We start from the raw sequence: 22,652 nt of genomic DNA, 5'->3' as shown, positions 1-22,652 counted from the left end.
AAGTGACTAATGATGCTTAGTGTTTTCATGTGCTTATTTGTCATCTGTGTCTCTTCTTTGGAGAAAAATCTATTTATATCCTTTGCTCATTTTTAGATTCTGTTACTTACTGCCAAGTTGTAAGAGTTGTGTGTGTGTGTGTGTGTGTGTGTGTGTGTATTCTGGATATAAACCCCTTACCAGATACATGATTTGCAAATATTTGCTTCCATTCTTTGGGTTATCTTTTCACTGTCATGATAATGTCCTTTGAGACACAAAAGTTTTCAATTTTTATGAAGTCCAGTGGACTTTTTGGGAATGGAGTTGTTTGTGTTTTTGATCTGAGGAATTTTAAATGGGAGTTTCAGAATCATATTTTCAGTTTAGAAAGATGACTTTGGCTACTCTGGTGAGAAGAATGAAGGGGGCTGGTATTGTGGTGAGCAGGTTGGGCTGCCATTTGTGATAACAAACAAACAAATAAATAAATCTTAAAAAAAAAAAAGACAAAGGAGACCATGTTTTTTAAAAAGAATGAAGGATTGAATAGGGGGACACACAAGAGGGAAGACAGGGGTTAAAAAGGCGTTTGTTGTTTTTTGGTTGTTGTTTTTTTGTTTTTGGGGTTTTTTTTTTTTTTTTTGGAAGGCAAAGTTACAGAAGAGAGATCTTCCATCCACTGAATTCACTCCCCAAATGGCCAAAACACACAAGGCTGGGCCAGGCTGAAGTTGAAGCCAGGAGCCAGAACTCCATCCAGGTCTCCCACATGGGTGGCAGGGGCCCAAGTAGTTGAGCCTCCCTCTGCTGCTTTCCCAGGCACAGGGAGCTGGATCTTAAGTGGAGCAGCCGGGACTCAAATCAGCAAGCATACGGGAAGTGGATGCCGCAGGGGGTGGCTTAACCTGCTGTGCCACAATGCTGGCCCCAGTCATTAGATATTTAGAAGGAAGGCTCTGTAGGGTTTGATGATTCATTTGATGTTGGGCTATGGGGAAAGAAGAATTTCAGTCCATTCACAGATCTTAGCTTGTGTGGCTGAACATGTGATTGTTCTGTTACTGGTGAGAGGGAGCATAGAACTCCAGCAGGTTTGAGGGGGGAGAGTTGTCTGTTGCTATCAGAAAGGATGTACAGTCTGTGCACCAAGTCTTTGTGAGCACTGCCAGTCCAGATGCAGGTGAGATCCCAGGAAGTGACTCCAAGACTAGGCACCACCTCCATTCTCGTGCCTAAGGTCTTCCTTTGCCTTTCCACGTCTCTAGAAGCAGTAATAATATTAAAATCGTTACTATTAATTAGTAATTAACATTAGTAATATCTTTCTGCCATTCTCTGCCCTTGTGGATGATCTATTTTCTAAAACTTTTATGTATTTATTTTTATTTTATTTGAAAGACAGGTAAGATCTTCCATCTGTTGGTTCACTCCCCAAATGCCCACAACAACCAGGACTGGGCCAGCCCGAAGTCAGCAGCCTGGAACTCAATCTGGTTCTCCCATATGGGTGATGAGGACCCAAGTACTTGAGCCATCATCTGCCTCCCAGGTGCACATTAGCAGGAAGCTGGAACAGAAGCTGAGGAGCCATGGCTAAAACCAAGCACCCCAGTATGAGCACCCCCTGCCTCCAGCCACTTAACTATTGCACCACTCATCTCTCTCTCTCTCTCTCTCTTTTTTTTTTTTTTTTTTTTTTTGACAAGCAGAGTTAGACAGTAAGAGAGAGACAGAGAGAAAGGTCTTCCTTTTTCCATTGGTACCACTCACCTCTCTTTGTCAAGCACAAAGATAATTTATTGAATGGACAATATAATCACCAAATTCTGTCAAAGGCCAAATAAAATGACAACCATATAAGATGGAGTTATGGAGGGTTTACTTTACAAGCCAAATATCTTCCTTGCTTTTGCTGGTTTCTAATAGAACTATATACAAAACTTTTATGATAATGGAATTTATTCAGAATTTATTATACTGATAGAGTGGGCATCTAACCTAGCAGTTAAGATACCCGTATCACACATCAGAGTACCTGGGCTCAATTCCTGATTCCAGTTCCCTGCCAGTGCAGACCCTGAGATACAGTGTTGGTGGCTCAGGTAATCCCATGTAGTTGACATGGGAGACTTGAATTACATTCTTAGCTCCTGGATCCAACCTGGGCATAGCCCTAGCAGTTGTAGGCATTTGGGGAGTGAATCAGCAGATGGGAGCTCTTAGTCTGTCTGTGCCTCTCAAATAAACAAAAAATAGTTTTAAGTTCATTGTACTGACCTGACTTGATATCTGTCTCTATGTTTTTGGTAGGTGTGTATTAAGTGATTTCTGAAAGCCAGGGCTTAAATCCTCATGATCCTATCTTTGTCATGAAAACCAACTAAAATTAACTATAACATTGAACTGTTTAGAGCATGTTTTTATCTTACACTATACTTTTTTTAAAAAAGATTTATTTATTTGGAAGAGTTACAGAGAGAGAGAGAGAGAGAGAGAGAGAGAGAGAGGTCTTCCATCTGCTGGTCACTCCCTGATGACCACAATGGCTGGAGCTGCACCGATCTGAAGCCAGGAACCAGGAGCTTCCTCAGGTCTCCCATGTGGTTACCGGGGCCCAAGTACTTGGGCCATCTTCTACTGCTTTCCCAGGCCATAGCAGAGAGCTGGATCGGAAGTGCAGCAGCTGGGACTTGAACCGGCGCTCATATGGGATGCTGAACTGCAGGTGGTGGGTTTACCTGCTATGCCATAGTGCTGGCCCCACACTATAATTTTTAATAAATTGAAGTTTTGTTTCTTCATATATTGATAACATTGCTAGATTAACTGCGAACCTGTTACCCTATTATTCTCTTTATTCTATGTTCTCTGTTGTTATGGCTGGTTTATGTAGGATATCTCTAGGTTGATTTCCCTGTTTCTCACACTCAACCAAAGAAAACTGCATATAAGGATACCTTAAAACGTTTATGGAAAATGTAATTAAAAAGTTTATTGTGATGCAGGCATATTTTGAAATCTATGCATATGATGAGTCTTCAAAAAGTTCCTGGAAAAATGTGCATTATGAAAAAACTACACTTCATAGTGTCTGCAGAGGTAGGGGTGCACCAAGCCTCTCCCCTGCTCATGGTGCCCAGCTGGGGCTCCCCTCCAGGACTTGCCCTCTGCTGAGTAGAGCTACCCAAGTAGCCTCATCCATGGTTAACCCACTGGAGGGATAAAGGGCCAGGCCCTTGTCCATCTGAGGCAATGCTAAGCGCAGAGCTCCCCATGGGATTAGCCAAGGCCTTTATGCGACAGCTTTGCAGTGGTGCTGTTGCTGCTGCCAGGTCCTGCTTCCTTCTCTGTCCCAGGGAACTCCTCAACAAACTTCTTGCACGCACATCTCTATCTTGAAACATTTCCCAGGGAACCCAGCCTATGTGGTATCTTCACCCTGAATTCAGTGTCTGACTGCAAGGGAAAGGGAGTGACACTTGCTAATATTCTAGTCCTTCTGATCTCAGAGCTGCCCTGTGTCCTGGGGCCACAGAGCTTCAGCGGAGTCCTGAGTGGCCTCTGCTGCCATCTGCCCTCAGCAGTGTCACAGCATCAGAAAAGGCTTGCACTGCCCTCTCCAGGAAGTATTGGTGTTCCTAGGAATTCTTCTGAATCTGTAATGCAATGTCATGGCCCCTTCTCCAAAGAAGTTGAATTTTGAAGATGGGATTTGCTTGGAATGCATGAACATTATTTCTTCCTTTTTTAAAAAAAGATTTATTTTATGTATTTGAAAGGCAGAAAAGAGAGAGAGAGAGAGAGAGAGAGAGAGAGAGAGATGGAGACAGAGAAGAGTGAGATCTTCCATCCTCTGGTTTACTCTCCAAATAGCCACAAAGGCAGGGGTTGAGCTAGGCCAAAGCCAGGAGCCTGGAACTCCATCCAGGTCTCCCATATGGGTGGCAGGGGCACAAACACTTGAGCCACCCTCTGCTGCCATTCCAGCTACATTAGCAGAGAGCTGGATTGGACGCAGAGCAGCATGGACTGAACTGGTGCTGTCATATGGGATGCTGGTGTTGCAGGCAGCAGCTTAACTTGCTGTGCTGCAATAGCAGTCCCTGATTTTTTTTTTTTTTTTTGAGGAAGACATTGAAAATCATTTTGCTAGGTGTCTGACTGTAATTCCTGAGCTAAAGAAGCTAAACTCAAAAGACTTTGCAGATGAAAAAAGGCAACCTAGAACTTTAAACAGTCATGGAAATGTAGGGATTTGGTCTCATCTACTTGGTATGCTGGATTATTCCTTTCAGGTGATATAGTCTCTCTCTGTCTCTCTCTCTCTCTTTCTCTCTCTGTCTCTCTCTCTTTGTTAATGTGTAAAATGGATGGAAAAACAACTGCCTGTTACCTAGCAAGTGCCTGTGAGAAGTGAAGCTATTTAAGGGCTATTTGTTTGTTTATTTTCTTGTTTGTTTTCTTGAAAGAACTTTCTGGCATATATTATCAAACTTGAGAAAATTATTCCAGAATCAACAAGGGAGAAGTGCTGTATTTGAAACAGATTGCTCATTTGTAGGTTTACCAACCTTAGCAGTCTGCATCCACACCCATCACAATGGCACCCCGGGTCACCATTTGTTCATCATGTCCCAAGGTGAACATGAGCCAGCATTTGGGAAGTAAAGGGAGGTTGGAGCCTCTCAGGCCGCTCAGCCCTCAGGTTACTCTGTTACAGTCCCCCATTTTGCTCCTGCCCCGCAATAGTTCCAGCCAGACTAGACTCCAGCCCAAAGTTTCCATGATACAGAACTGGCCAGCTCTGTGGAGGACCACGGCCTACTTCAGGCGGGAAGGCTCAAAGCTCTCTCCCATTGCTGTTTCTCAGATGCTTTCAGACATGCTTACAGTGACTAAAATGCAATGCTGCTTTTCTCCTTAAAATTCATCTTCTGTTGAACAAAGCAGCTGTCCTAAGATGTAAGGCTTGCGGTGTTTTCCACATGTGGTGATTTTCTTGGCCAAATGAACCTGTGTTATATTATTATTTAATATTATATATATGAAATAGGTCATTATGAGAAAAATGGTGGCTTCAAAAAAAGATTTATTTACTTATTTGAAAGTTAGAGAGTGGGAGAGATAGAGAGAAAATTAGATCTTCCATCTGCTGGTTCACTCCCCAAATGGCCACATGGCTGAGGCTGGGCCAGGCTAAAGCCAGGAGGCTGGAACTCTATCCAGGTCCCCCGCCTGGGTGGCAAGGACCCAAGTGCCTGGACCCTCCTCTGCTGTCTTCCCAGGCACATTAGCGTGGAACTGGATTGGAAATGGAGCAGCCAGAACAGAACTTGCACTGGCGCCCATATAGGATGCTGTTGTCTCAGCTGGCAGCTTACCCCACTGCGCCACAATGCTGGTCCCAAGAATGGCTTTTATTGAGTGCTTTCTGTGTGTCAGGCACTGTGACAGACTCTCTTAGGTGTGTTATTTCACTGAACTGTCCCGTTATTTAGATGAGGAAGCTAGGGCAGAAAGATTAAAGCAATACAGGGTAGAATTTGGATTTAGACCCTGGCAGTCTCTCTGCAGACTTTGTACCCTGAGCTATTTTAATGTACCGAAACAGCTTTCAAACTTGTTGGACCACAACCTGTAATGTTACATTTTATATTGCATTCCAGAGCCACACGCTTTTATCCTTGAAATACAAGTTTCAGATAGCAGTGCTTACACTTGATGCAGGCAGTGTGCTCTGCTTACTGGTTCTCTCTGTTACTTCCCTCCCTCCCTTCCTCCCTCCTTTCTCTTTGTTACAGCTTCCTAGTTGAAAAATGAGAAACTGCTCTACTGCCTTCCAGTGTTTCTCCACCCATTCACTCGTGAAATGTTCATTCAGTACTTTATATCTGACCCTGCAGGTGGTGATGAAACAGACAAGATCCCTGTCCCATAGCGTTTATAGTCAGAAGGTTTTTTTTTTAAGATTTTATTTATTTATTTATTTATTTGAGAAGTAGAGTTACAGACAATGACAGGGGGAGACAGAGATAAAAGTCTTCCTTCCGTGGGTTCACTCCCCAGATGGCCGCAACGGCCACAGTTACACCGATCCGAAACCAGGAGCCAGGTGTTTCCTCCTGGTCTCCCACATGGGTGCAGGGGCCCAAGGACTTGGGCCATCCTCTACTGCTTTCCCAGCCAGGACCAGAACCGGCGCCCATATGGGATGTCGGCGCTGCAGGTGGAAGATTAACCTACTGCGCCACGGTGCCGGCCGCAGTCAGAATGTTTTGTACCTGACATTGAGTTTAAAAACATTTGAGGGGGCTGGCGCCATGGAGGATGGCCCAAGTGCTTGGTCCCCTACACCCACATGGGAGACCACGAAGAAGCACCTGTCTCCTGGCTTCCGATGGGCGCAGTTCCGGCTGTGGCGTTCATTTGGGGGGTGAACCAATGGAAGGAAGACCTTTCTCTCTGTCTGACTGTCTCACTGTCTATAACTCTACCTGTCAAATAAATTTTTTAAAAAATTTTTAAAAAACATTTGAAAAAAATTGTATTGTTCGTGAAGACACTCCCTGCCCCTCCCCCCAAAAAAAATCTAGGAAGAAACTTATTGGGTATGAAGCTTAGATTACCTGGCAAATGCATAACTATTTAGTAACATTTATTAGATGATAGAAGAGGTAATGATGCTTATTGCAGCATCATTCACAATATAAAATAATTAGTATATTCAGACAGTGAAATGCTAATGTACAGCAATTAAAGTAATAACCTAACCCAATGTGTATTAATGTGGGTACGTCTCAGAAACACAGTTAAAAACAAGTCACAGAAAATAAAAAGCGAGATAGCGTACAGGACAAAGACACATACCATATTAGACAATGCAGTGTAATCGGTGCACTGCAGAAGGATGGGGTGGTTGTACCTCCACTTGGGTAAGAGTGTCAAAACATCCAGCATGGAGCGGCGCTGTGGCTCACTTGGTTAATCCTCTGCCTGCGGCGCTGGCATCCCATATGGGCGCCGGGTTCTAGTCCTGGTTGCTCCTCTTCCAGTCCAGCTCTCTGCTGTGGCCCAGGAGGGCAGTGGAGGATGGCCCAAGTGCTTGGGCCCCTGCACCTGCATGGGCGACCAGGAGGAAGCACCTGGCTCCTGGCTTCAGGTCGGCGCAGTGCCAGCAATAGCGGCCATTTGGGGGGTGAACCAACAGAAGGAAGACCTTTCTCTCTGTCTCTCTCTCTCTCACTGTCTATAACTCTACCTGTCAAATAAAAAATAAAAATAAATTTAAAAAAATTTAGCAAAATGCCATCTTACTGTGGGCACATACACACAGGGTAAAAGTGACAAAACCAAGGAACGACTACACATTGATTTTAGTATAAACCCTCTGAGGATGGGAGGGAAGGTTGAGGCTTTAAAAGATCTTATTAAACTAAAAAGATCGAGCAAATGTGGCAAAACTTAATGATTAAAACGGTTTGCATGGATGGGTATTATTTTTGGTGCTTTTCTGCATATTTAAAATGTGTAATAATGGTGAAATAACCATACTGTGCTCCTTTTTGTTTCTGGCTTGTGTGCTGTGCCTCCCAGGCAGTGGGCTCATTTGGCCTTGCCTTCCTCTGGAGCATCTCCAGGCTGCAGAGATTTGGGGCTTGTAGATGGGTCAGCTTTCAGGGGCGTCATTCCACCAGCAGAGGGCACTGTTCTATAGCAGATGCGAGGTGAGGACACCCACATCCAGCCGCTCCCAGTACAGGACCAGCACCTCCCAGGAAGCATGTTCTACTGAGCTGTGGGACAGAAGGGTCTTTAAATGTGTACAGCCTCCTTTCTACTTGTAGAAGGGGCACAAAATCCCACCATTTGGACACATACATCATGTTTCTCTGAATATTCCTAGTCTTGGCTGTTTGTGAGGCCAGGAGTACTAGAAACAGCACCTGCTAAGAGCAACCTTCACCACTGTGCCGATGAGCCTGCTGCTGATTTGAAGGAACTTTCTTGTTAAACTGACCAGGGGACTTCCTTCCTTCTGTTCTAGGTGGAAAAGGATTACTCTTACCTGAAGGAAATATGTGATCATCAAGCAGAACAGCTGAGCAGGACCAGCCTGAAGCTGCAAGAGAAAGCATCGGAGAGCGACGCGGAGATAAAAGACATGAAAGAGACCATTTTTGAGCTGGAAGATCAGGTGGAGCAGCACCGGGCCGTCAAGTTACATAACAATCAGCTCATTAGTGAGCTGGAAAGTAAGTGAAGTCACACCCAGGCAAGGCGCGCAGCAGGCGTGAGCAGGTTTCTAAAGAGACCTGGAACTGCGGTGATCCTGGAAGGGTTTCTAAGGATGTAGATTCTGGGGTTAGGAAGAGTCTATTTTGAGTGTTCTGTAATCTTCCAGGCCAGGAAGAATAGCACTTAAGAAACTATAATTAATCTCTTAAACTAGGTAAAAACACTGGGTGACAGAAGAAAGAATTGTTGACCATGAGTCAACAGTGTAGGGTGTCTGAAAAAGACCAGATGCGTTTTGGGTATGTTAGGTGCATGCTGTGTGAGCCACGCACTGCCACCCCTCTCTAGGCACCGTGTTGCACTTTGATACAGTATATTGGGACCTTGGGGCTATGACTACGACAGGGTCCGCAAGGACTTTTCCTAAGGGTAGTACTCAGGGTCTGAGAGGTTCTGTAGGGCAAATTGTTTGCTGCAGTTCTCAAGCACTGCCAGTGTGTTGACTTTGAGATCTGATGGATGAGAGATGGTCAGAGTGGAGTGAACAGTGGAGAAAGCGCTTCTAGCGTGTCTCCTGTCAGTGGTAGGGTATCAGGTGACTGACACGTGTTGACCACTTACCCACTGAAGAGGCATCAATGTATGGCTTATTTACCAACCCATTGTTTGCTTTGAATAAGGAGAGGCAATTTTAAGAGACTAATCAAACATTGCCTGAGCTGTCCAAATAAGCCTCATCAAAGCATCACATCTAATGCATTTTGCTGTTGTAGCAGAAGAATCAACCCACAAGGCTTTGAGTGACACTAGCCAATACTAAAAATGTCTTGTTCGGTTTCCTGAGAACTCCATATTGCATTCACTTGTCATCAAAATTTATTTGTAACCCCCAAATCGTTACAGCACTTTCACAATTATTTTTGGGCATACACAGAGGGGTGAAAAATTTGAGTCATCTGGCACTTAAGGTTCCAACTGAAGTCAAACAAGGCACTCTGCCTTCTTGTTTTAGTTCTCATACTGAAAGCAAGTGTTCTTTTCATGGTTTATTTAGTACCATGTTTTTAGCATTTTTGTGCCTTTTTTTTTTTTTTTGGCGATTTTACTATTTACGTGGCTGTCACAAGCACAGTGCTAAAGTTCTGTCTGCTGTTGCTGAGCCCAAGAGGCTGTGACAAGCCTCAGAGAGAAAACAGGTGTCTCAGGTAAACTTCCTTCCAGTGGGAGCTGTTGTGCTGTTGGGTATTAGTTCAGTGCTAACCAACAACCTAGCACCTCCAGGAAGTACATCTCTGATCTGCCCACAAGGTTGCTAAGGTAACATCTGTAGTGCATGATGAAGGCATGGGAGAGGTGGAGATGTGGCTAAATTCATGGATTCATGAAATGAAAACTGACTTTAAAAAAAAGCACTAGGAGGCTGAACACCAAAGAAATATGTGCTCGCATTGCCCAGGGTCAGGAAGATGTTAAAACATGGCGAGTACTTTCAGGCTCCCCAATAAGGTATGTGAAAAGTTAAACTGGCAGGCCAGGCAGGTTCTTCAGATCAGGAGACTGGAGGAATTTGAAAACACATGCTAAGTATTATAAGGAAAGGTAATAGCAGGGTTCTAACACTGGGGAGGCTCACTTGTTTTACAGGGCCATTGGCAAATGAACCTATATAACGCAAATGGCATTTCAGTTGAAAATGTTGCCACCAGACTCTTGCAGGAACTTAGTCCTGAATTTCCTCTAGAAGCAGCAGGTCAGCATTTGCTGATTCAGTGTGCACAGCAACTTGATTTAAGTAACACAAATAATGAGAATTCACTGTGTATTCTATACCTCGATTAATAGGTTAGCATCAGGGTTGACTGTGCTTTTTCCGTTCTCTGGGCCTGATGTGCAGTACTACCGTAGAGCGTTAGTGTCACCCAGACTGTTCTCAGTGGTCATAGTCATGATTGGGAATGCAACTAGAAACCTAGGTGCCAATGCCACTGTACAAGGGTACTTAAGAATGTTCATGGAGGATTCGGCGCTGTGGGTAAAGCCACCCACCGCCTGCAGTGCCAGCATCCCATATGGGTGCTGGTTCAATACTCCAATTCTGATCCAGCTCTCTGCTATGGCTTGGGAAAGCAGCGGAAGATGGCCCAAATCCTTGGGCCCCTGTACCCACGTGGGAAACCTGGAAGGACTTCTGGCTCCTGGCTTCAGATTGGCACAGCTCCAGCCATTGTGGCCCTCTGGGGAGTGAACCAGTGGATGGCAGAGCCCCATCTCTCTCTCTCTCTCTCTCTCGCTCTCGCTCTCTCTCTCTTTTTTCTCTTTGCCTCTCCTTCTCTCTCTGTGTAACTCTGATTTTCAAATAAATCTTTTTTTTTTTTAAAAAGGGAGAGTTCATGGAAAGTGAATTAAAGATCCATTTATTTTGGTGCAATAAAAAATTTGAATTCTGTGCATTGGAAGGATTCAGGAAAATGTGTTTAGTGGGAAAACTGTACATAGAGTTGAAGGGTTTTTTGCACCAAAGTAAAATTATATTTTCATCCCATTTCTCCATGAACTTTTAAAAATATCCCTTGGATATTTCCAGATACAGCCCCATGCCTGAAAACAATGAAACCAAAGGAGACAAGTCCTACTTTGTTTTGTTTTTATGATATATTGCGGTTGCGTATATGGTTGTATTGTCCCTGAACCCTTAAAAGTCAACACAGACACACCAGAGAAACCATCATATGATTAATGTCCAGAGCAGGTTTCAGGCCCTCCCCCTGTGGTTAGATCCTCCTATAGCTAAGACTGAAAATAACACAGATCATCTTTTGTGAAGCTTTTAAACTTCTGTTAGAGATATCAAGGTATTATTAAGATGATTTTTTTTTTTTGGCCAGGGCTCAGGGATCACACAAATCTAGCCCTAGACTAGTCATTCCTTCCTATAAGCTCCTTGAGAGAAATGGATAGAAAAATAAAAGGAAGTTAAGGAGCGTTCTCATTCTACAGCACTGACAAACATAAACCCTCAGGCCCCACATGCTGAATTGGAACTGCCGGGGCAGAACCTGCCCATATGGGGTTTTTGTTAAACCTTCCCTGGTGATTCTGATTCATTTCCTTAATAGACAGCTACTACCCCAGACTAGAGCATGAGGAACTATCGAGGAATTTTAAGTAGATGACTGACTTGAACAGATGTAACTTTAAATGACTCTGATAGCAATATGGGGAGAACTGAAGGCAGACAGAACAAAGAAAGATGTTCTTAATAGGGAGAGGTGGTTAAGCTGCCTGTGAAGCTGTTAAGCTATACAACAGTACTTGAAAAAGTTTGTGGGAAATGGATTTAAAAGATAAGTTTATTTTGGTGTGTAAGAATGAAGGTTTGCAGGGCCTGCGCTGTGGCATAGCGGGTAAAGCTGCAGCCTGTAGTGCTGGCATCCCATATGGGCCCCGGTTCGAGTCCCGGGTGTTCCACTTCCCATCCAGCTCTCTGCTATGGCCTAGGAAAGCAGTAAAAGATGCCCTCAAGGGGCTGGCGCCACAGCTCAATAGGCTAATCCTCTGCCTGCGGCGCCAGCACCCCAGGGTTCTAGTCCCAGTCTGGGCACAGGAGTCTGTCCCGGTTGCCCCTCTTCCAGTCCAGCTCTCTGCTGTGGCCCGAGAGTGCAGTGGAGGATGGCCCAAGTGCTTGGGCCCTACACCCGCATGGGAGACCAGGAGAAGCACCTGGCTCCTGGCTTCGGATCAATGCGGTGCGCTGGCTGTAGCGCGCCAGCCGCACCGGCCATTGGCGGGTGAACCAACAGAAAAGGAAGACCTTTCTCTCTGTCTCTCTCTCTCACTGTCCACTCTGCCTGTCAAAACAAACAAACAAACAAACAAAAGATGCCCCAAGACCTTGGGCCCCTACACCTGTGTGGGAGACTCAGAAGAAGCTCCTGGCTCCTAGCTTCAGATTGGCGCAGCTCCAGCCCTTGCAGCCATCTGGGGAGTGAACCAGCAGATGGAAGACTTTCTCTCTCTCCCTCTCTCCCTTTCTCCCTCTCTGTAACTCTGCCTTTCAAATAAATCTTAAAAAAAAAAAAAAAAAAAAAAAAAAAAGGAGGCTTACTAATTTGATGGTACAGGTGGAAATACTACCTTGAGAATCACTGAGCACTCATTGCTTTGGTTATATAGGCAGAGAGCCCATGCATATTATGTGTATCATAATATACATTTTCATGCACTTTTTAAAAATGGTTCATTTATTTGAAAGATAAGAGTACCATAGGAAGGCCGGCGCCGCGGCTCACTAGGCTAATCCTCCGCCTAGCGGCGCCGGCACACCAGGTTCTAGTCCCGGTCGGGGTGCCGGATTCTGTCCCGGTTGCCCCTCTTCCAGGCCAGCCCTCTGCTGTGGCCAGGGAGTGCAGTGGAGGATGGCCCAGGTGCTTGGGCCCTGCACCCCATGGGAGACCAGGAAAAGCACCTGGCTCCTGGCTCCTGCCACCGGATCAGCGCGGTGCGCCGGCCGCAGCACGCTGGCCGCGCCAGCCATTGGAGGGTGAACCAACGGCAAAGGAAGACCTTTCTCTCTGTCTCTCTCTCTCACTGTCCACTCTGCCTGTCAAAAAAAAAAAAAAAAAAAAAGAGTACCATAGGAAGAGGGAAAGGTAAAGAGAGAGATACCTTCCATCTACTGGTTTACTCCCCAGATGCCTGCAAACCAAGGCTAGAGCCAAGAACCTGGAACTTGATCCAGGTCTCCCATGTGGGTGGCAGGGACCCAAGTACTTGCATCATAATCTGGGTCCCAGCTGCATTAGCAGTAAGCTGGAACAGAAGCACAGTAGTCAAACTCCCTGTATGGGATGTCGGCATCCCAAGCAGCAGCTTAACCTGCTGCTCCACAGCACCCTCCCCTCCATGCACTTTTTGAAGTAGCCTCATGTGCAGGCCCATACTTTGTCTGCCCTTGGAGATTTTGATCCTGTGGGACTAGCGTCTGGGGCTCGCACATTTGTGCTTTTGAAAAGCTCTCCAAGTGATTCTGAAGTTTAACTGTGATTAAGAATCACAACTCTGGCCCGGCATTGTGGTGTAGCAGATTAAGCCTCTGCCTCTGGTGGCGGCCTCCAACTGTCTGCTAATGCACCTGGGAAAGCATCAGAGGATGGCCCAAGTGCTTGGACCCCCAAACCTATTGGCTCCTGGCTCCTGGCTTCAGCCTGGCTCAGCCCTGGCCATTGTGGCCATTTGAGGAGTGAACCAGCAGATTGTAGATCTCTCCCTCTCTCTGTCTCTCCTCTCTTCTCTCTAACTCTGCCTTTCAAGAAAAAAAAATCTTTTAAAAAAAAGAACAACAACCATAGAAGCTGGTTTATGTAAGTCACTAGAGGCAAGGGGTAGACAGTTGGCCTTGCTGTTAAGTTGCAGGTTAAGGTGTTCCATATAGAAAAACCTGAGTTCAATTCCAAGCTGCAACTCCTAACTCCAACTTCCTGCTAATGCAAACTCTGGAAGGCAGCTGTGATGGCTCAAGTAGCTGAGTCCCTTGCCTCCGATATGAGAGACCTGGATTGAGTTCTTTCCTCCCCCTGGCCACTGCAGGCATGTGGAAAGTGAACCGGCAGGTGGGAGCTTGCTTTCTCTGCCTCTCAAGTCAGTTAATTTTTTTTTTTTATTTTTTTGACAGGCAGAGTAGACAGTGAGAGAGAGAGACAGAGAGAAAGGTCTTCCTTTTCTGTTGGTTCACCCTCCAATGGCCGCTGCGGCCGGTGCACCGCGCTGATCCGATGGCAGGAGCCAGGTACTTATCCTGGTCTCCCATGGGGTGCAGGGTCCAAGCACTTGGGCCATCCTCCACTGCACTCCCGGGCCACAGCAGAGAGCTGGCCTGGAAGAGGGGTAACCGGGACAGAATCCGGCGCCCTGACTGGGACTAGAACCCGGTATGCCGGTGCCGCAAGGCGGAGGATTAGCCTAGTGAGCCACGGCGCCGGCCTGAGTCAGTTAATTTTTTTTTTTTTTTTTTTTTTTTGACAGGCAGAGTGGACAGTGAGAGAGAGAGACAGAGAGAAAGGTCTTCCTTTGCCGTTGGTTCACCCTCCAATGGCCGGCGCGGCCGGCGTGCTGCGGCCGGCGCACCGCGCTGATCCGGTGGCAGGAGCCAGGAGCCAGGTGCTTTTCCTGGTCTCCCATGGGGTGCAGGGCCCAAGCACCTGGGCCATCCTCCACTGCACTCCCGGGCCACAGCAGAGAGCTGGCCTGGAAGAGGGGCAACCGGGACAGAATCCGGCGCCCCAACCGGGACTAGAACCTGGTGTGCCGGCGCCGCTAGGCGGAGGATTAGCCTAGTGAGCCGCGGCGCCGACCAGTTAATTTTTAAAAAGAAGTCATGGGAGTAATAACCAGTCATACCCTCTGTTATCAGAAGCATTATACTTCAGAGTTATAAAGAACATCAGGATGATTTTGTGTGCAAATCAGGGAGTCCCAGGGGTAGGTGTGGGAAGTGTGACTGATTACTAGGGACCTTTCCATAATGCTATATGGTTATACAACCTAAGTAAGTGTCACTTGTTTTCCACATTATATAGTTCTCTATCTTGGAGGAACTTCCTACTTCTGGTTCCCAGTTTGCAGGGTGCTAAAAATCAAGTTTTTAATAGAATGGATGGATGTACAAGCCTGTATCAGAGCTGCCTCTTTGCTACCCAGCTTACCTTCTCCGAGGAGTCTCCCAGCTCTTCCAACCCTGTCTCAATTGCTTATTTCTAGGTAACGTGATCAAGCTGGAGGAACAGAAGTCAGACTTGGAAAGGCAGCTGAAGACCCTGACAAAGCAGATAAAGGTGAGGTGTGGGGTACAGCCAGGGACAGGAAACCATCACTGGCATCTCACTGTAGATCTTTCCCATCTCAGGTTTGGAAACCTGAGGAGAATACTCCATTTACTCTCTCTAGTCTGCTTTCCATAGCACAGGTCTTTGGTTGGCATCAAGTAAAATTAAAGCAGTCATTGAGTTTTAGGATGGAGGACTCTGGTGACACAAAGGTGTGATTCCCACCCATGCCGCTTCTCAGTGAAAAGACACCATGAGAGTAGGGTCTTGCTGAGCACTGCTGCCCATTCCTCCTCAGTGGTCCACACGGGGACCCTGGAGCCCTGCCCAGGTACTGGTGCTGGCACTGTCTAATGCGGGTGTGGACTCTGGCATTTTCAGGAGGAGACCGAGGAATGGAGGCGCTTCCAAGCAGACCTGCAGACCGCCGTGGTGGTGGCCAATGACATCAAGTGTGAGGCCCAGCAGGAGCTGCGCACTGTGAAGAGGAGGCTGCTGGAGGAGGAGGAGAAGAACGCCAGGCTGCAGAAGGAGCTGGGGGACATGCAGGGCCACAGCAGGTTGGTGACAAGAGGGGAGCCACACCTCCACGAGTCTGACGGGCACCTGGATAGCGCTTGGCTTCTCACTTAATCTCTGCGCCTGGGGCTGTGTTGTGGAGAGATGGGACGCTTTTATGTTTCTCTGTGCCAGCTTCTGTGATTCCTTTTGTAGGATCACTGCCAGTACCACCATCACTATTCCAGTTAGGGCTTAGTCACTGCCCTTCTCTGGCATAAGGCTTTGGAAAACCTCCTCACTTGTATACATAGGAAAGGTTCTAGACAAATACCCTCCTAGGCTTAAAGAGCAGAAATAATAACTAGGATGCCCCTTAATATTTATTGCTGTAGGGTAGTGCACACTAATAAATACGAATACAACACCTTATGTAAGTCACTGTTATGTAGTGGGGAAAGTTGCAATCACTCCCAAGGGAATTGCCCTCAGCTAAAGGACTCACTCCTGCTGAGCCAGGGCCATGTTTCCTTACTGGCAGTACCCTTGCCACGCCCTTCTCTGTTACAAAGGACGATCGTGGGAAACAAGCATCTGCTGGATGCCAGATGCTCCCTTCTGTTCTTTCAAGGGGAACCACACAGAGGTTCACTGCTGAATAGTGATGTTTAAGAGAAAGGTATTTCTGATATGAGCTCCAAGTTAATTATGATTTAAAATTTAAATGGTTTTCAGGCAAATTTAGGAATACTATTTTTGGCTTTAACTAGTTCAGTCTTATCTTCCCCCCATCAGGAATCAGTGTCCTTAACTTTTTTTTTTTAAGATTTATTTTATTTATTTGAAAGAGAATTATAGCGAGAGGTAGAGCCAGAAAGAGAGGAAGGTCTTCCATCCGCTGGTTCACTCCCCAAATGGCTGCAATGGCCAGAGCAGAGCTGATCCAAAGCCAGGAGCCTCCTCTGGGTCTCCCACACGGGTGCAGGGGCCCAAGGACTTGGGCCATCCTCTACTGCTTTCCCAGACCATAGCAGAGAGCTGGATGGGAAGTGGAGCAGCCAGGACTTGAACCGGTGCCTATATGGGATGCCAGCACTGCAGGCTAGGGCTTTAACTTGCTGTGCCACAGCACTGGTCCCTCAGTGTCCTTAACTTTAAGATTCTTGAATATTAGGGAATTATTTTGAATTTTCAGATTTTTTAAAATACAAAACCTAGTAGTCTTTTTAAGTCAAATGTACTGAATGGGTTCTGAGTGTTCATCAATCCATATTCTCCAGGTTCAGAGGGGTGTTCATTGACTTGCATCTGAGTCTTTGGATCTGATGTTCTATTATTATGAATTTAGTGACACTGGAATTAGTAGATTTCTTTTTAGATTTTTTTTGATTCTTCCATCAAACCCATTCCAATTAATTCCCATGTTCTTTTGCTCATCACTTTTATGGAAAAATTTTATAGAAAATGATCCATAGAGAAGGGATTAAGATATGTCATGTAGCTAATTCCACAATTCTCTGGAGAAATCAAGGTCATTACTTCATAGTCACACCTCAGTTTTTTTTTTTTTTTTTTTTTGGACAGGCAGAGTTATAGACAGTGAGTGAAAGAGAGAGAGAGACAGAGAGAAAGGTCTTCCTTCCGTTGGTTCAACCCCCAAATGGCCACTACGGCTGGTGTGCTGCGCCGATCCAAAGCCAGGGGCCAGACGCTTCCTCTTGGTCTCCCATGCGGGTACAGGGCCCAAGCACTTGGGCCATCCTCCACTGCACTCCCGGGCCACAGCAGAGAGCTGGAATGGAAGAGGAGCAACCGGGACAGAATCTGGCACCCCAACTGGGACTAGAACCCCGGGGTGCCGGTGCTGCAGGCAGAAGATTAGCCAAGTGAGCCGCGGCGCCAGCACACCTCAATCTTTTGGCCTCTTAATGTGAATTTTAAGTAAAGACAGAAAGAGAATAGGAAAACGAGATGTCATAGTATTCGCTGTTGAAATGATTGTGAGGTCATTCTATCTACTTTGCTTTTGTGTCTGCTTTTGTTTATTTGGCTATTTGTCTTGCTTCCATGTTGTCTTTGGAAGAGGAACAAAGTCGTAACTTGTATTGCTTCCTATACACATTATTTTGAAGATAAATGGTAAAAGACAAGTCCTGAAATGCCATGGTAGCCCTAAACAATTTATATGTAAGATTCTATAATTTTTAGGTAGATTCTAAGATACAGACCAGATCATACAACTTGAACACTACTATAACAGGGAATCTGTGTGTGTCTGATAATTTAGGACTCCATATGCTCTATCTTATATCTTCAAATTTAAGTTTACTTTAAAAAAATATTTCTGTATTGATTTTCCAGTGATTTGCAAACCCTGCCTCCCAAATTGAGCATTTTATTCTTTATCACAAAACATTTCAAAATTTTATTTTGTTTAAATATTTATTTACTACTTGAAGGGCAGAGTTACAGAAAGAGACAGAGAAACACAGAGAGAGGTCTTCCATCACTGGTTCACCCCCCAAATGGCCACAATGGCCAGGGCTGGGCCAAGTGAAAGCCAAGAGCCAGGAATTTCATCCAGGTCTCTCACATGGGTGCAGGGGCCCTAGTACTTAGGCAATTTTAAACTGCTTTCACAGGTACATTAGCAGGGAGTTGGATCAGAAGATGAGTAGCAGGAACTTGAACAAACGCCCGTAAGGGATGCCAGCATCGCAGGCAATGGCCTTACCCACTACGCCACAATGACAATCCTGATGTTTGAAAATTTTAGAACTGCCACAAATCAAAAATATAGCATTTTACTGAAATGCATTTTACTAAAACCAGATGTCAGCTGTTTCTTGCCTGTCATGGCCTTTGGCAGGATTTGAGACAACTGCCTATGGTGGGTTTTTATCTGATTTTGCCCTTCTCTGGAAACCTACCTCCTCTAAAGAGCTGACTCTTTGAAAGTTACTCACTGATGGCTCAGCTACTTCCCGAACCCACCACTCAAGCAAGAATTGAAACCAACTCACACTCAAAGCTCCTGAGGCAATCTAGTGCTTCCATCTGGGCTGAATGAGTTCTTGACTGGAAATTGTTTGACTTTGACAGTCATGTAACTGTCAGTGAACTCAAGAGTCATTCTTGGTTCAGTCATAGCCAAAGAATTTGCAGAGAATTCTCTTGATGAGGTCCTCCAAGTGCAACTAAGAGAAGGTAAGAGCATCCAGAAAGCACCTTGATCATGACATGAGATTTCATAATCACATTGTGCGTAGGTGGACATTGGAAAGAATTGTTAGAGTCTGGCTGGTAGGTGGGCAAACAGTGTGCCTGGCTAGGGATTCAAATTAGCATTTATTATGAAGAACTCATTACTGAAACAAAGTGGGATATTATAAAACTCATTAATGATCTTCATTAAGCTCATTCTGTTCTCAAGGATAGTTTTATTTGAGTTGGAATAACTGATGGAGAATTAGGACTGTAGACTCATCTTTGTCACCAGCTGGCATGGCTCCTTCCCAGGCCTAGCTCCATTCGCTGTTAAGTGAGGAGCTGAGAGCAAGTAGCATTTCAGGGTCCTGGAAGCTCTGCCATTCTCTGGGACCAGTTGGTCAGCTGACCTGTAGTGGGAGAATCAGAAACCCAAAATGCCAACTGTACCATCCATCTGGTGCCATCCTTTGAACCTTTTCACACAATGGCATCTCTGTCTTAGCTGTGATTTGGGAGCCTGGTATTCCTCATTTAGAAATTTGAACAAACTGATATGTTTTTTATGGACCTGAAAGTGATCTGTTGTACTGGACACATACAAATAAATGTATAAAGGGATAATGAATAGCTTCCTCAACTCTTGGCTCTTCTACTTTTAGACAGTTGAAAGTCATTGAAATGGAAACTCTAAATGAAATTGAAACATCAGTTCTTTTTCCTGAAAGATTGAGTCCTGGGACCTGACAGACAGAAAACACACAGGAAGCCCAACACCATGATTTGGTGGGCTACACACAGTGTTTTGAATGAAAGAAATTGTCGATGGGCAGAACATGACATGGACTTCTCAGATAGTAGCAAGGACAGACTGAGGCCATAAATGCCACTATTTTTAGGGTGACAGCCCATGTTTTTATTGGGTAACACCAGTAAGCATCTATAGAAAACATCTTAAAAAGAGGTCACTAAATACACTGACATCTGTGCCTATTTAACTGTATTAATTTCCAGAATAAAACGCCTAAGATTCAAATGTGTTCAGTTTGTACCACCCACTGGTTCTTGCAATGTCATCTCTGAAGTGAGTAACATGGCCCATCACGTGCACACTCTGCTGGAACTGGCTTCTAATTCCACATGTACACATCTGCCTTGTCCCTAATATCCGTGTGTGCCTGTGTCACCCTCTGTGTTGTTCTTGAGAGCTCCGATGGTCACAGCTTCTTAGTGTTCCTTGGCTGCTGTTGAGAGGGCAAGTGCGGAGGTTGGAGGTTGGAGATTGGAGGTGCATATTCTTGGGTCACTGAGAAATCTCTTCTGGCATTCTTGCTGCAAATGCTTTGATCCAAATCCCTGGCCCTGGTAGGGAGGGGGCAGCTCTCCTGGGCCTCAGCAGCAGTTTCTGAATGACTGTAGGGGCCTTTGGCATTTTATGGGTCCTTCGTGTTGAAACTGGACCTTTCATGTCTGGGTATTCCAGAAAGCATGCTCCGTTCACCCACACGCCACTTATTTTTTCATGGTTTAAATTCCCATTTATGCATTAAATAGTCTACAGTTCTGAAGAGCTGCGTCCGACTCCATGCTCTCTGACCCCATCTTTACAGATTTTCTTTGAAAAATGTGAACATAAGCTTCCCTTAGGCCTTTAGGATTTTTGAGCTGTATTAATAGGAGAAACCTTTTTTAATTTTTATCTTTTTTTTTTTTTTTGGCCTTGACTGTCAGACAGTAGAGGAACCACAAGCTTTTCTGTAAATTTCAGATGGCCCTATGTTATTCCTCCTGGACTCTCCACTTCACCAACACAGTTCTTCATTGAAGAAATTTCTGGTGGAAGTTGCATAAATGCATTTGAAGTCTTTGGCATTTTCTCTGTCTGAAAATCTTTGATTTCCTAAGAATTGGAGCAGTAGGAATGAAGATGCGTTGGCCTACTCTGGACATTAGCCTTCCCCTGTGGGACATTTTTGTGTTTTGTAAACTAAGATCCTGTTGCCTTAAGTCACTCCTTTACCAGCCTTCCCTCCCATTTCTATCTTCACAGCTCCATGGTCTCTGTCAGCTAGCAGAGCACGTGGTGGAAGAAAGACAGCCCTGCCCTTGCCATGATTGGAAACCACAGCCATTTCTGTATGAAAGGGGGAATGTGCACAGGAGAAATTACCTCTTTATAGAGAGCCCAGTTGTCTCCTTGTAACATTCACTGTTGCACACACAATCGTTGCAATCAAGTCTCTTTTACCTTTTTTTCTACATTGTGGAATCAACTCACTGCATGATCAAAGATGATCCCTCCCTCTTTTTTATTCCTCAGAAGATTCAGCAATCTTTTATTTGAAGAATAAAATGAAGTTACGCTGAAAACAAAGTTTAATTCTTGTGAAAAAGAGATGTTTTATATGTAACTAGAGTGTTGAGAGGGATTAGCGCCTTAGCAAGTTCTGAGCGTGGTGAATGCAGCCGATGCAGGGGTTCTACTTACTTGTTGGCCTTTGTTTTTATGCTTCCTTCTGAATATGATGTCTGATAATCTTGGAATTCACACTACTTAATGCAAAGTAAGAAGCTGCCTGCAATGATGCCTTACTCTGAAGAAGTTAGAAAGTTCTGCTTCCTGATATCAAGTTTCACTTGAGCTTTTTCAAGCTGGGGTCTGACTTCATTACCTCATCTGAGACAAGCAGCTACTAAGCTTTGGTTGGATTTCCAGACTCTTTGCTGAGCTGCATGTGAATAGATGTTTGGTTGATGATAAAGGCTGTAGTTTAAATCACATATGCAGGCACGGTGACAGGACTAATCGAAAAACAACTGAAAACTGATGAACGACAACTACAACAAAAGCCTCATGAATAAGCTTACCTTCGAAACTTTAACGGCTGTCAGTGCAGACCTGTACAACTCAGAGTGATCCAAAACTCAGATTTTAAACTTTTGGACATTCATATGATTGTGAGGATCTCTTTCCAAATTCAACAACCTCCATCAGGCAGAAACCTGTGCTTCTCTTGTGAGGAGCTAGTTTACAATGTAGGGTTGTTAGCCATATCATCCAAAGGATAGGGCAAGATAAGAGTTATTATCCAATAAAAGGAAAATCAGGAACAGGAATGCTCTTCATACTCAGGAAGATGTTTCAGGGCGTCAAACTGGAGAGCTCAGAATCATAAGAAAATTTTAACCTGGTGTGAGAAAAATGATGCTGGCTGTCTTCTCTGTAAAAATAATGTGGACACTTGTACAGTTGCTAGTAGTAGAGTTGGAATTTATATTCTGAGAAGTTTTAGAATGATTTAAAATTCACTTGCCAGGTGTTTTTAAATATTAACAGTAAGAAAAATGCAACCTCAACTTAAAAGGCATAGCTACATTTGCACCTCCTATTTTAATCTGTCTTTATTTCAGGTACTGTTGGATATTTTTATATATGTTTATGAAGTACTAAATAAATATGTTATTATTTAGAGAGTCTGTTGCTTGATTTTTTTAAGAAAATATTTATTTTTCATTTTATTTGAAAGGCAGAAAGAGAGAGCAAGAGAGAGATGCAGACAGATCTTCTAGCTGCAGGTTCACTCACCAAATGCCCACAGTAGCTGGAGCTGGAGCTGGGCCAGGGCAAAGCCAGGAGTTCAGAACTCAATCCTGGTCTCCCAGAGGAGTGGCAGGGACCCAAGTACTTGAAACATCCCCTGCTGCTGTCAATAGTAGCAGGAAGCTAAGATTGGAAGCAGAGTAGCTGGGGCTGGAACCAGGCACTATGTTGAAGGAGGCAGGCATCCCAAAAGGTTTTTAATCACTGCCTGCATTTTCGCATGGTCTTTGTGTCATTTTGTTCTAATTTTTTCATTAGTATAGTTCCAGAACTTTATTTATATTTGAAGTTATTCAGTCAGTATAATT

General features: G+C 44.9%; 1 protein-coding gene across 8 annotated transcripts in view; it reads left to right on the top strand.

The window, feature by feature from the left end:
• The window catches only part of SPECC1 (sperm antigen with calponin homology and coiled-coil domains 1), a 337,615-nt gene that overhangs the window by 213,284 nt on the left and 101,679 nt on the right, over positions 1–22,652 (top strand). For 3 of the 8 annotated variants that reach the window (XM_070061464.2, XM_051824433.3, XM_070061466.2), the window contains 4 exons: positions 8,027–8,234; positions 14,974–15,047; positions 15,420–15,598; positions 20,794–22,213. In XM_070061464.2, the coding sequence (XP_069917565.2) occupies positions 8,027–8,234; positions 14,974–15,047; positions 15,420–15,598; positions 20,794–20,815 (483 nt within the window). In that variant the 3' untranslated portion in view covers positions 20,816–22,213. Of the gene's footprint in view, positions 1–8,026; positions 8,235–14,973; positions 15,048–15,419; positions 15,599–20,474; positions 22,214–22,652 lie in introns of those variants that run through there. The other 5 variants (XM_008270674.5, XM_008270675.5, XM_008270676.5 and 2 more) reach the window with 2 other exon arrangements.

This window comes from Oryctolagus cuniculus, chromosome 17, assembly GCF_051225735.1.
Source record: "Oryctolagus cuniculus isolate XC-2025 breed Fujian yellow rabbit chromosome 17, ASM5122573v1, whole genome shotgun sequence".
Taxonomy (NCBI): Eukaryota; Metazoa; Chordata; class Mammalia; order Lagomorpha; family Leporidae; genus Oryctolagus; species Oryctolagus cuniculus.
This window is presented reverse-complemented; position numbering and strand designations above follow the sequence as displayed.